Consider the following 14,285-nt stretch of genomic DNA (forward strand, 5'->3'; position numbering starts at 1 on the left):
AGAGTGCATTTGACATTTGTATTCTAAAAACCACAAGCTGGTAACACACTGCAACATTTATTAAGCCCTATACTACTTTGGATTTCTATTTAAAACCTATTAATCTATTTTCTTTATTACAAAATTATGTGGAATGTAGCATGCAACCACATATATAAGTACAGATAACAGGATAAACTGGAGCTGAAAATTTTTATATTACCCAAGTAATAAGTTACTTTGGCTCCACCTGCTGGATGCAGATGTGTCATACTCAATTTAAACGTCATAAAACGGGTTTTTGTTGTCAGATTACCTACATATCAGTTTTGATATTTAGTAATTCATATTTTGCCCTACAAAACTGTACTGCTACTGTTTTAATACAACATTATATTTGTTTTAGTCATTCATATAAATTACTACAGCAAAACTACAGTTTCATTGATGGTATTTAAGCTCACTGAGCACCTTGTTGGTTCTGACATTTTGTTACCCAGATAAGGCCATAAAAAGGATATTCTTAAGTGACATGTAATATAAAGGGGGTGTTGACATGACCATGACAGGTGAAGTGTGACTTCAGATACATAATTGTGAACCAACTGGCTGTCTTCTTTTGGGCAAAAAGATATTTTTTGTGATGCATCGAACTGACAATGACTAGAACTTAATTTTTCATCAGGAGAATCCAGACCTGTGTGTATTAATGCTGCAACTGGTCAGGGGTGTAGGATTGTGGAAGTGAAGTACTTATCCAACCTCCTACTCAAATGTGTTTTCATTCTTCAGAAAATGACTTGTCAGTTGTTGGACCAGCTGTACCTCATGGGAAACAAACTTGTTTACCATTTCTAACTACCTGTGCGACTCTTCAGTGACCCAAATAGTTTATCATGTGGAGTATTTAACCTAATAAATGTACCTAAAATGCATACAAATATCTCCATCATCAAAATTATTTTCATACCATTATATAAAGACTCAATGGGCAATAAAACTCTTTAATTAGTAATTTAGCAGGGTCATATCAAATCTGTTACAGCATTATCTGATTTTATTAATACATAAGACTTAGATCCTGTTAAATACTCAGTCCTTATTACTGGAGGAAGGTTTTAAATAGCATACAAGATCTCTGAGAAAGAAGTATGAAACAGAGAGCCTCCTGGCTGTAGTTTATATTCATACAAAAGAAAACATTCAACAGAAAGGTTGTTCGATTAGCACAGACCTATCTGTACACAAAGCCTTTGGCTTGCCTGAATAAATCTGTTTATGACCTGTCTGTTCTACAGCGCTGAAGCCATGAAATGCTTACACATATTTAGACTGATAAAAACAGCTCTTTAAATGTCCACATAGATTAAATATATATAAATCGGGGGTTTGTTAAGATCACCACAGAAAAACATCATTCATCTCTAGCTCAAATTTTAAACTACAGTAATAATTGTTTTAGCTCGTCCAAACAAAACACATCTGCCTCTGATTTCCGGTGAAGTCGCCCTTTCGCTTGGTTGTTTTTCCCCAAAGTCAACAGAAACTGGACTCAAAGTCTGGGCAGAATCTTAAGTGTATATGTAAACACTTTTTTATTCTTGTGTCTGAATCTTCATTTCTATCTTCGTCCACCCAATAGATGCAAGACCAACTCTTCATCTTCAGCCAGAGACAGACCCGTGTCCAGAGTTGTGTGCTCATCATCCAGTTGCTTCATTTTCTTCTTCTTGCTCATAGTGAGCTCCTCGTCCTCATCATCCTTGCTGTTTTCACTGCTGTGCTGCCGTTTAACAGACTTTGTTTGATCCTCCTCCTCCTCAGATGATGATGACGACTGTGGTTTGTCAGGGTCCGGTAGGGAGAAGGAATCAGACTCGTCTTCACTGTGATTGGCCAAGTACGCCACAACTTCATCCTCTTCTTCAGACATCTGCCTGTGCTGCCTGCTCGCCTCCCTCCTGGCTTCCTTCGCCTTCAGTCTCTTCTCTCTGTGTTTGGCTTTCACCCTGTTTCTGTACTCCTGCTTGTCAAACTCCTGATCTTCACGTTTCAGCCTCTCTCTAGCCTTCTCCACATCGATACCTGAAACCTCCTCCTCATCTTCGTCTCCAGCCACTGCCCGCTGTACAGGAGGCCACAGCTGCACAGCCTCTCCCGCCTCACTGAAAGTCATCTTGGTGTTGACTTGAAAGTTTCTCTTGAGGACCTTTTTGGCTTCTTTGTACTTTGTTTCTTTTCCCTTTGTTGTTTTAGAGTCCTCACTAGGCTCCTCTGGCATCTGCTGGTCCTCTGTGAGATTAAAGACATCCTTTCTTTTCACCATCAGTAGGTCCACGTCTCGAAGATCGTCATCATCTTCACTATTGTCACCTAGAAGCAGCATTTTGGACTGATCCATACCTTCTTCCTCTGCACTTTCATCATCCTCGGAGGCCTCTGACTCTGAGTTCTGGCTTTCATCATGAGACCCCTTCCCTTTGAGCTGGGCCTTAAAGTTCATGAGCTCTTCCTCTTCATCGGACTGCTCCTCCTCTACTCGTCCTTTTGCCTCAGCTTTCTGTGCCTGAGCTTTATTCAGGAAGCGCACTCTAGGAGCCACAGCAAGGCCCAGAGACAGAGCATACGGGTGGATCTGGAGTTTAAAGACATCAAACACATCTTTGTTCTTCATCAGATAGACCGAACGCAGGTAGGAAACAAAACACCTCTGTGCTCTCTCTTTCTGCTCCTTCTCCTGGGCCAGGAAGGCCTCGAGTTTCTGTTGTACACTCTGCAGTTTGTCTGGGTTCACCTGGAATAAAACAAACAATGAAATTAATCAACGGTGAGGAGGCCATTGAGTTTTTTGGTCTTGGAACAGTGAAATATTTAGGTTTGTGCTGTTTACATGGGCCATAACTCATTGGACTGTATTCAAGGACAGCAGGTACACCTAAATATTCTCCGAATGTTCAGTTCCACATGGCTCACTTTAAGCTACCAGGATGTGATGAAGATATAAAACAAAGAAACACTTTCTTTCCCTGTTTGACTGAACAGTGGCCAAACAAACACAACGAGAAATTATATAAATGGTTTATAAAGATGTTATATTGAAAAAAAACAAGCACATCATTAGCTGTTTTATAGAAAACAAATTCCACTTAAGCACATCTGCACAATTTTACTGTTCTCCACTTTATGCTTTAAAATGAAAAACTTTTAAACTGTGGTTCTCACACAGATTTGTTTGCATCATAGATTTGTAGAAATACATATTAATGTAACCTCAGATTAAACCTATATAACTGCAATGTCTTATGTAGTCTGAAAATATATTAATGAATCTTAAAAGTCACATAAAACGGTGCTTTTCATTTTGTTCACAAAGCTCCACAACAGGGAAATTGCCAAACATCTTTTCCATTTCTCCAGTTTCTGTAATTGTCAGACAGCTGGTCAGTCCCATCAAACTGTTCTCTAATTATACATGCATATGTACTGGGAATGTAAAGACATGAGGCTTTTTTGGGGCGAGGCTGTGCTAATCTATCTGTTGTACTGGATATCACTGTACCTTGTTCTCCCAGTGTGTTACTCTTGAATTATACCGCCTCACTACAGCTGACATGTTGGAAAAGACGCATGCTCCTAACGGGCCTCTCTGGGTTAACACATACATTGATATAATAAATATGGCGCTATCAGTAACAAGAATGCATGGTGCTGATGCCGATACTATCCTAAAACCGCCACTAAGGTTTTTTTTTTTTGTTTTGTTTGTTTGTTTGTTTTTTTAACTTTTGTATTATTTTATAGCAATGTACCTGTATTGCTGTCTGAATGCTGTACTTGTTGAAAACAATAAAAAATTGTAAAAAAAAAAACAAACAAAAAAAAAAAAAAAAAAACTGCTGTCCAAATTTAACAGAGAACAAAACGATTTCTCGCTGCCTCACAACCAAATTAATTTTAAAATTAAATAAAGGACTAGTTCACCGTGATGACAAATTATGTTTCTGCCCATTTAATTTGTAATCTTTTAGTTCCGACTGCCAAGGGAAATAACTTTCTCTTTATAGGCCCATAAAAAATATTTAATATTTAAATCTTAAATTCCAATATTAAAATAAATAGATTCAATTTTCAAATGATCATAGTCCTTTTACATAACCATCATCTTCACAAAAACAGCTCAGTTTTACAGGTTTTGAGAGAAGTGACTAATATTTCGATCGAACCCGGTGACACAAGAGCAGATTTATGTTCACTGGGTTTCAGGGGCTTCAGCTCTACTTGCATTTTGACAAAAATGTGATGTTTGAACACAGAGGACAGCTGCGTGCACGTTCCAGCCGTGTACCAAATACAAAATAAATATAAATCCACTGTCAAACACAGCATCACAAGCAGTTCTTCACTTAAAAGGCCAGTGGAAACATGTGTGCTGTACTGGTTGCATTACTTTTCATCAAGTGTGTCATTTATAAATTTAAAACCTTATTTAAAAATAAAACCAACCACACAGCCAATTACAATCCCTTGTTTGAATCATTCGTCAACTAAAATCTAATTTTAGTATAGCTGCTATATGTTTCACTATACTCAAATTAATATTACAAATGAAATGAAACTCTTATCATATAATCTTTTTTATCCTTTGATGAAATTGTTTTTATGACAGGAAAGCTGCAATATTCTTCATATCTGTTTGTTGTTTAGGTTTTAAGTCAATTAACATTGAGCATAAACTGCAACACTTTTCAGTGTTTCTTATATTTTTGCTTACTGTGTGTGTGAGGTGTGTGTATTAGATCTGTGGATGCATGTCGTCTTACTTGGATCTTATTGATGGGGACCTTCTTCTCCTGCAGCTGTGCCAACATGCCGTTCTCCTCTGAAGGCAACAGAAGCAGTAAGGCCTCGCCACCTTCCTTGTACCTCGCTGTTCGGCCCACCCTGTGGATGTAAGTGTCTGCATCCTCTGGACAGTCAAACTGCAGCACCCAGTTAACAGCAGGGAAATCAAGGCCCCTGGCAGCTATGTCCGTAGCAAAGAGCACTGCATTCTGCTTTCTGAGGAAATCATTGTAGACCTCCACCCTCTTCATCTGCTGCTGCTTACCATGTAAGGCCAGGATGGGGATTCCAGGTCTGAGACGGCAGAAGGCTCGAAAAAGGTATTGCACCTCCTTGCAGCAGGCAAAAAAGACCATGATTTTTTTTTTTAGGTGGCTTCTTATAAATGAGTAAAGCATGTTTACCTTTTGGTGGAGCTCACACACCACATAGCTTTGCTCCAAGGTGGCTGGCGTGCTGAATTTGGCTTTCTCATGGACCCAGACATACTCTGGATCTTTGAGACTGAGCCTGGCCAGGTCTTTAACGGACTTGGTCTGTGTGGCAGAGAAAAGGAGGGTCTGTCGGGACTTGGGAAGGTTCTCTACAATGGCATTGAGTGTTTCTGCAAAACCCATGTCCAGGATGCGGTCTGCCTCGTCCAGGACGAGCATGTGAAGACTGCTGGCATGAAAAGTGGCTGTCTCGTCCATGTGCTGAAGCAGCCGGCCAGGTGTGCAAATGACAATGTTAGTTTGGGGTATTCTCTCTGACTCAGTTTTTAGGTCCTTGCCACCGATGACCAGCCCCGCGGAAAACTCATGGTTCTTGCCCACTTTGCGGAGAACTTCAAAGGTCTGGTATGCAAGCTCTCTGGTTGGAGATATGATGAGAGCACCGAGGCCGTCCATTGAGGTCCACTGCTGGCGATAAAGACATTCCAGCACCGGAATGAGAAAGGCTAAGGTCTTCCCTGAGCCAGTCTTCGCCGCACCGAGAACATCTTTACCTTGCAAAGCGAAGCCGATTGTCTGCCTTTGGATCTCAGTAGGCTGTCTGAACTGAGCTTCCTGCAAACCTAGCAAGGTTTTTTTGGAAAGAGGGAAATCTGAAAATTTGACAACCTCCTTGATGTTGACGTCTCCGTACCTACTAACAAGCTTGTTGATGTATTCTCGTTCAACTTGCCACTCGGGTTTCTTCCTCTGCGCTTTCTCGTGTTTCACTCGTGCTTTTGTCTTATTGTACTTTTTCTTCCACTTCTCAAAGTTTTTGACAGGATCATCGCAGTTTTTCATCTTTTCGGGTTTTGGTTTCTTTTTGGTAGGGTTAGCCGCTTTTTTCTCCATGGTTTGCTAACAGACAAACTTAAAATCCAGGCTGACAGCGTGGGGTAAGCCAGTTTTATGTCGCGCAAAATATGATGTCATCATCGCGCGACCCACCACTTCTTCGATGTTTTGCAGTAGCTCATCCGCGAAGAGGAAGCATTAGAGCCATCTGCTTGGTTTAATCAGTCTTCACACTCTTCTAATCGTTAATGGGATAACATCTATATTCCTTTGGTGTTACATACTAGAGTATTAACACAATAATTCATGAATTTTAAATAAGAAAGCAAGAGTCCCAAAACGTTAATTATTTTTTTCGACAAGAAAATATATTTATGAACCATCTCGCAAGTAGATAAGAGGGACATTTTATATCTTGAGTTTTGATGTTTTTTATGTTTATCTGTTTCTGTGATTTTTTTAAGTCTTGGTTTGGATGCTGTGCTGCTTCAGTAATGTCTCTTACTTGCCAAATTTAACATTGTGTTATGATGAGTAACTGTACCAACAAAGGAGTTTCTTTACAAGCAGGGAAAGCTGATTGAAGTTTCCTAACTCCTGCTAAGACCCATTCCATCAAGTTGAAGAGTAAACACCATGGATACAGAGCAGAAGTAAGGTAAGAAACTAAGTGGAGAAAGTTACCAGCAAACAAGAAGACCTCAATAAGGTATCAAAAAGACATTTTCAGTACCTACTCTTGGTTTCCTATAGTATTCTCCTCAAGATGTTAACAGGACATCTGTTTACATTTTGTCTTGGTTCCATGTTCTGATTGAGGTGCTTGGCCTTCAGGGAGGTGCTTGGCCTTGGGTCCTGCAGATAACATTCTTACTTCACCCTTTGTGTAGAGTAATATCAGGACTTTTGTGGGATGTTCATAAGACAAAGTTATTGTGAGTGTATTTACATAGACATCTATTCATTTTCTATACCAGCTTGAACATGTTATGAGTCACTTGGGACCTTTTCAAGCTGATATAAAATATATATTTGTCTGGGCTATGGTCTAAAGATGAGTTATCATATATTAATGGCACAACAGAATCCAGTTTGGCTCCAGAAATAGAGATGAGATATATAAAGAAAAGCTCTGAAGGAAGAGTAAGGAGGTTTTATTTATTTATTTATTTATTATCAAGTATTTAATTTGTAAGCAGCATGGACTGGCAATATTTTTTTTTAAATAAAATGGGTGCAAATAAAAAGTAAAAATGGAGGGGTAAAGTCACTTATGCTAAAATAGAACTAGAAATTAGCATATTATGCTGTTCATATAAATCTAGTTAGATAAGTGCTCTTTATCACCCAGTGTAATTAAGATGGCTGGCTGTTGGTGGTTTTAATGAGTAAGACTGAGCATGTAATAAGAACGACATATTTGCCTGGGTGAAATAGTCTAATGACCTAATATCTTTATAATAAAATATGCTAATAAAAAACTAATTATTAGAAAAACAAATAGCTAGTAATATAATTTAAGGTCTTTAATGGAAGTGAAGATTATAATGGGAAATTAACATAAAATGGGGAACGAGAAAAAAAACAAAAAAACTAGAGCACAGCAGCTTACATACTGTACCATTTCTCGAAGTACAACACATCAGCAGATGGCGCTGATTGAGTATTCAAAGACTCGAGAAACAAATAAATCTCAACATAAGTGGCTGGCAAATTTCAAGAATAAGACTTTGCCTTTGAATTCCCTATAGTTATCACAACAAAAAGACATTTAGATAGTTTAAAATGCAACCCTAAAGCTCTTTTAGTCTCTCTCTCTCTCTCTCTCTCTCTCTCTTTTAATCATTATAGTTCGATAAAGGACTTGACTACCCCTGACGCTCTTTGTTTTATCATAGGTCGGCAGTTACTCAAACAATTGTCAAGCTAAACTTCCCGTTTTCCTGTTTGCTTTTGTGACAACACCTTTCCGCTTCCCTGGTCATAAAAATGAGAATACGAACAAGTAAGTGAACAAACAAATATTCAGCGATACTTCCGGGTCACAAGCCGCTCAAAAAAGAAAGAAGGAAAAAAAAAAAAACATTCCGGAAGTGTCTTGTGAAAATTCAAAGTAAAACACGAACAGATAGGAAAATCGATTTGTTCTTTTCTAAAGTAAATAACAGCACAAGATCAACGTGTTAGATTATGGCGTTTAAAAATGTGTGTTTTAAAAAAATCTAAAATTAATATTGACTCGTTAAAGAGTTCCTGCTTTCAGGACAAAGAGTTTGAACTACCTCTGGTTCAAGCATGGCTAATTGTAATTTGAAATACAATAGCGGAAGTTGCATGAGACCACATCGGAGCTGACAGTGCAGCACGAGCACCTGATCATTAGACAAGGCAGATGGTAAACAAGTATTTATACAGATTATTTTTTGACAAACCACAGTGGATATTGATCGGCTGGGGCTCGCGGACATTCCTGCTGCTCCTATGCGACACAAAGCATGGCAGAGAGACAAGACAATGAGGTAACATTCAAGAGTGCGTGCATTTAGAGAAACCGACCATTCTTCATTTGTAGGTTGGTACCAGCAGTCAGAACTCGATAAAGTTCAGTTCAAAGTGAAACACAATGAAAACGTCTCGAGCTGACGGAGTTTTTATTGACGTTAGCTGCCACAGCTAGCAGCAGCAGCAGCTGTTAGCATTAAGATGGTTAGTTACAGACATCGAGCTCAGGTCTGATTATCTGGGTGAGTAATGGGTAAGATATAAGACGAATGTAAGTACTGTTTTCCATCTGTCTGAAACAAAGTTAAATGAAACCTCCCCTTTCGTGAAAACATTTGCTCATTTAATCAGCACAAAGTTATCCTGTTTTTGAATTTGGGTTTACTTAAAACCATTCCCATATAATCTAGTGTTCACTTGATTAACTTTAGAGATGATTTAACTGAACTGAACTTCAGTACTTTACATTTCTTTCAAATGTAGCTTCCACTTCACATTAGTGAAGCACTATTAAGTTCACATAAGCACACAATATAATGGATGCTGTCAGCTTAACAACTGATGACTAAGCCACACAATCATTTGACATGAGTGAGCTTGGTTTAACAATATCTTCTTGTACTTTGTGTTTTGCATCTTCAGGTAGAAGAGGCTGATCAGATCTACCTGCTCATGAAGGAGGACTATCGGATATCTAGGAATGTGCGTCTGGCGTGGTTCCTTAGTAAACTAAATCAAGTCATCTGGCCAGCCTCAACACCTGAAGTGGTGAGTTGGTGCCGCCTCTTAAATTCAGTCTATTTTTTCGCAGTTTCTTAAATGGACTTTGACAAAAGTGTTTAGGCTATTGCTCTTTACAGAAAAGCCAGTATAGCAACATATGAATTACAGTATTATAAAAGTCTGATAGAAATTAAATTGAATACACTTAAGAAACACAACTTCTGCATCAGCTGAATTCTTTGTTGTCCTCATTTCGTTCTCGGTTTCATGTTTGGATCAAACTTAAGCTGAGAATCAGATTGTGTACCTACGTACTTGTATATACCCACAGTTTGGACTTCTCTGTGTGTGATGCTAGCTTTTGTGGGAAAGTTTTTCCTGAAATTAATGGGTGGGTTTTTTTGTTACATGAAGTTGCTGATAAAAGGAAGTTGCCATTACAACAAACCTAAAGATCTAAGGTTTTAAACTGTTAAGAAAAGTTGCAGTGTGAGACCTGTTCAATCTTTACTCGCTCATTTCTTCCCCTTCATGTGCAGCGGGTATGAAATGGTTTAACTGATCAGTCTAGTTGTTGCTGTAGCTGTTGTCTCTTTAGACACATTCAAAATGTGTGAAATTATATCTACCATTGGTTAAATATCACCTAATGTAATAGATAGGGGTTGGTAAACAGTATTAGAAGTTCTTGTGTTGCACATATGAGGAGCATCAGATATTAGGCACTGATGGAAATGAATCACATGAAGATGCTTCACTGGGTTGCTGGTGAAAAAATAATTTTGCAGACTTTGAAACTGTTAGTTTTTGCTTTTCTTTGAGAAATGTTGCCCTGCTGTGGTCCTCTTCGTTATCTCTGTCTGGACTTTATTTTTATAGCAGCCTATAAAGATTCATGCCTATGACATTGATCTGCAATCAGTGTGGATTTCTTCAGAATCTGCTGAAACTGATAAAGGATTAAATAAACTCAGACAAGTACAATTCCGATGCTTTTGAAAAATAGGAACCAGTTTTCAGTTCCCATCAGTAATTAATGAACATAATATGGAGTCTTTAAAGTTTTTGGTTTGACAATGGATAAATTTGATTTATTTGAAGGGTTCAATGGCGCTGAAGAAGCCTCTGACTGAACATATTCTCACCCTTTTATCAAAATTGTATGTGATGAAGTGTTTTTCCATGGTAATTTTCCCTCCATGTCAATATTTGGCTAGGATATAATTATACACATGATTAATTTATTATGCAAAGAATTTCTACCACTGCTCATCTGCTGCCTAATGAGTACAGTATTTAAACATCCCCAGTTTTAGGCATTTACTATATGCTATGAGTGAGGAATGAGAGACAGTTCAAGGCCACACTGCAGTATGGTTGGTTTAGCAAATGAGAAAGAACATTTTTGTGCCTAATTTGCTAATTTAGAGCACAGATGAGATTTGGTTTAAGCAGGTCACAGAGGGACAAAATCACGAGACTCACAATCACACACACACACACTTCCTCAAATACAATTTTCTATCAAAATTGAATCACAAACAGGGTTTAACAGACTATAGAATTAAAAACCTACCATGAAGCCTAAATAATTAACTACAGAGATGTAAGATCTCATACCTAAATGATGCCACAATCTTATTCCACTGTTTTAAAACAGTCGCACCCAAGTAAAGTTCCTAGGTGTCACCCAGCTTCTATAAGTATGAGGAGTGCCAACTGATGTTAAACATTTCCTTTTACTGAACTTACTGCACCACGGAAAAGAGGGAACATATTGGAGGAGATGTTCTGTAGCAAAACTGAATAGACCGAGTCAGAGCTGGGAGACTGGGACACACTGACTGGGAGAGTTATAGAAGAAAGCAGCTTATACAGGTGCAGCCAATTATGGCCGACTGCTTCATTTGTGGGACACTCACTTTAAGTCTGATTCTCCGATGGGCATTTCTAAGTGGCTGTATTTGCTAATTGTGGTGTGTTTGTGCTCTCACAGAATTCCACGGGCTCAGCTCTAGCTCTACTCCCCTTTTTCGTTGCCTAGTTATTTACAGTTATATGTTGACTGTCACTTGGTTGGCTAGTACAGTCAGATGTGTGAAGAATATTAAGTTTCAAGTATGCCAACAAGATTAACCAAAATAGTAAAACATTTACAAAAACATCACTACAAGGTGAAGTTATCTTTTATTATGAAATTATAGCATGAAGTATCAGTTATGAATGAGTCATTTAACCTCTTCCTGCCTCCTGTCAGAAATGACATACCCAAAATAAATTAATTATATCTTCACAACTACAAGGGCTGTATGTAAAATCTTCCTCTCAAAGGAAAGCCAAGACATGTGAGATTACTGCAGGAAAGTCAGAATGAAGATGTTACTATGTCAGAGTAAAATCTAATGGAACCCAGTAGAAAATCTAGAATGAAGTAAACTCCAAAATGGAATTGTAAATACTTCACTGTAAACCACTTTCATCTTCACAAGCTTCCAGGACCTTCATGAATGATTTCAAATGAAGCAAGAATCATAGGAGAACACATTAGCAGAGTAAGCAAAAGTAAGACATGCCTTATGATTTTTATTTTTCATTTTTTTGTGACTCTGGCTGCTTGTTCATAGTTTTTGCCCCACAGCGATGTGACAGACCATTGTAATCAGTTGTCTTGTGCTTTCATCTTGACACCTTGTTTGTGTGGTTTGCTTGAAGTGGCGAAACTTGAAGAAACTCTAGTGAAGAAGAAAGTGATGTGCTCATGTTTTTGTTACATTCACATAAGATTGATTGGGGTTTGAATTGTATTTTGTTTTGATACCAATGCCTTGTAGAGTATTTTAGCCGAGGGTCTCCCTGTCTTGTTGATATCATAAATGTTAGAATTGGTGCTACCTAGTGTGTGTGTGCCAAGATCTTATCTACTGCATGTATTTTATGCTGTTCCCTATACAGGGGGCTCTCATTATGAAGAGATAAAAAGCACATGGTAGCATTTCACACCATATGTGGCCTGTATGGGTAATACACCAGTGCCAAACTATTTGTATTTAAATGAGGCAGCAGTATTAGGAACAAGGTTGAACAAATGGTTTCAAGGCAACAAAACTTTTGGAAGTCATCCCACGCATTTCAACACTCTGAAGCTGAGAAAGTGTTTGTGTAGTTGGATCTTTTTAAAGTTATAAATGGCAAGTTAGTGATGTCTTCATTTCCAGCTGAACTCCGAAAACGAACTGGACTTGCTGAGCGTCTTACCTAAAGGATGGCAACCAGACTTCTCCCCCTCAGCTTATCCTTGTGTATTGATGCCATCTACCCGGGCCACATTCCTGGCCCGCAGGTACCGCTTCATCATCGAGCTGGACCTCAGCCCCTCCACAGGGATTGTGGTAAGACTTAAATGTAATGTTTATGGATGAGTACCTGAATGAAATGTGACACAAGTCAATATGATTTGGATTGTTTGTATTTGAAGTGTGTTGTGCTCTAATCTGCAGGATGACAGCACAGGAGAGATGATCTTTGATGAAGTGTTCCATGCGTTGTCCAGGTGTCTTTCTGGGCTAGCTCAGCCATTCAAAGTCCCTGGAACTGATCAGATTTTCAAGCCAAAGATCTTCGTCACCATTTTGGCCTATTCATCAGTTATTGGCCTCACTTCACATCAGGTAAAAGGTCATTATGTTTTTTTGTGCTTGACTTGGGAATCTAATTAGTCTAATGAGAGAATTCCCCTTCTGTACAGGCTGTATTTATTTATTGGCACTTGGTGTCTGCTCTGATTCTGCATGCTGATTTGATGTGTTGTTCGCAGCATTCTTAACAGTCTTGGTGTATCTTCCAGGTTTTGGTGCAAGGATGCCAGCTGGATAGAACAGACCTGAATGAGTTCTTGCATCACATCTACCAGCAACTGAGAACATTAGAGAGCAACATTGCAGAAGTCCTACATCAACAGCAAGAGCATGTAGGTTCACGTAGTCAGCTTTTATATTTTATTACAAAAACTGCTGTGTAGATGAGACCTGTCATCACTGCACACTGTGATGATCTTTGAAGCCTTATAATCCCATAGTGATTGTTGCTGTGTGTATCATATATTGCATTTTCATTCTTTATCATTGTATCCTGATTTGATGTTCTTTAAGTTATTTATTCCTTTGCTTTGTAGTTAATGGACCCAGCACAAAGCTTAAACCAGCACAGTAACAACATGGAGGACCAGCTACACAGGAAGCAGGGTATGTCCATGGTGTCAGCTGATATGGGTCTTGTCAGCATGGTACGCCAGGGGATCTTGGCTCTTCAGTTGCTGCCTCCAAACTCCAGTGCAGGTAAATTTGTGTTATATCCCAAGTTTATAATTGTGCTCCGAGCTAAATAGGTTAAGAGTCCCCTTCACTCCTCCCTTTCTGAGGTGTTGAATTATTAAATAAGTGCAGAAATCTTCTTTCCTAAAAGCCATAACAGATCCTCATCAGCCTCAACCAGCATGTTTTGAATACTCTGTCTTGTCCGCCAGTTTCCATGTTTGTGTTTATCCTGCCACAAACACAGACAGCCTTCAAGGGTGGAGAAAACAAGGAAATCTAATTGAGATGTAGAAAACTGACCTCTGACACTTAGAGACATTTATCTTAGATAGTTAATATCTGTTAAGTCTGCAACAAATACTGCAGAACCTCTAGATTTTGGCTTTTCATTGTAATAAATGCTCCATCACTGTAAGATGTCTACAACACATGAGGTGACACTCTTCTCATAATCTGATGGAATAGAAATTTATCTTGTGTCTTGCAGGTATCATCATAATCACTGATGGAGTGACCAGTGTTCCTGATGTAGCTGTGTGTGAAACGCTGCTGAACCAGCTCAGGAGTGGAACCACTGCATGCTCCTTTGTACAGGTGAAGATGAGAAGGTCTTAGTGTTTGCAGCTCTGTGCGTAAAAACCTTGTATTCTGAATA

The 14,285-nt window shown here is 38.8% G+C and overlaps 2 protein-coding genes across 11 annotated transcripts in view; one reads left to right on the forward strand and one right to left on the reverse strand.

Moving 5' to 3' along the window:
• Nucleotides 1-969: 969 nt before the first annotated feature.
• ddx10 (DEAD (Asp-Glu-Ala-Asp) box polypeptide 10) lies at nucleotides 970-6,233 on the reverse strand. Of its 2 annotated transcripts, XM_042007019.1 has the most exons (3): nucleotides 5,226-6,233; nucleotides 4,800-5,153; nucleotides 970-2,773 (listed from the first exon to the last, which is right to left on the reverse strand). In XM_042007019.1, the coding sequence occupies exons 1-3, from the start codon at nucleotides 6,147-6,149 to the stop codon at nucleotides 1,601-1,603; spliced, it is 2,451 nt and encodes an 816-aa protein (XP_041862953.1). In that variant the 5' UTR covers nucleotides 6,150-6,233; the 3' UTR covers nucleotides 970-1,600. The 2 variants fall into 2 exon arrangements, with proteins under 2 accessions (XP_041862953.1, XP_041862952.1); XM_042007018.1 differs by having other exon boundaries at nucleotides 4,800-6,233.
• A 2,223-nt stretch (nucleotides 6,234-8,456) lies between these two features.
• Nucleotides 8,457-14,285, forward strand: part of szt2 (SZT2 subunit of KICSTOR complex) — a 71,402-nt gene continuing 65,573 nt past the window's right edge. For 8 of the 9 annotated variants that reach the window (XM_042005369.1, XM_042005376.1, XM_042005371.1 and 5 more), the window contains exons 1-7: nucleotides 8,457-8,611; nucleotides 9,237-9,362; nucleotides 12,533-12,706; nucleotides 12,815-12,985; nucleotides 13,162-13,284; nucleotides 13,489-13,651; nucleotides 14,118-14,224. In XM_042005369.1, coding sequence (XP_041861303.1) covers nucleotides 8,588-8,611; nucleotides 9,237-9,362; nucleotides 12,533-12,706; nucleotides 12,815-12,985; nucleotides 13,162-13,284; nucleotides 13,489-13,651; nucleotides 14,118-14,224 — 888 coding nt within the window. In that variant the 5' untranslated portion in view covers nucleotides 8,457-8,587. Of the gene's footprint in view, nucleotides 8,612-9,236; nucleotides 9,363-11,862; nucleotides 11,880-12,532; nucleotides 12,707-12,814; nucleotides 12,986-13,161; nucleotides 13,285-13,488; nucleotides 13,652-14,117; nucleotides 14,225-14,285 lie in introns of those variants that run through there. The other variant, XM_042005377.1, reaches the window with a different exon arrangement.

This window comes from Melanotaenia boesemani, chromosome 14 (assembly GCF_017639745.1).
Source record: "Melanotaenia boesemani isolate fMelBoe1 chromosome 14, fMelBoe1.pri, whole genome shotgun sequence".
NCBI classification, from domain to species: Eukaryota; Metazoa; Chordata; class Actinopteri; order Atheriniformes; family Melanotaeniidae; genus Melanotaenia; species Melanotaenia boesemani.

Coding starts and splice junctions, on each gene's coding strand:
- ddx10 (XM_042007018.1), bottom strand. CDS start 6,149: ATGGAGAAAAAAGCGGCTAACCCTACCAAAAAGAAACCAAAACCCGAA. Junction 2,774..4,799: donor TCCCCATCAATAAGATCCAA/GTAAGACGACAT, acceptor GTTTTATTCCAG/GTGAACCCAGACAAACTGCA.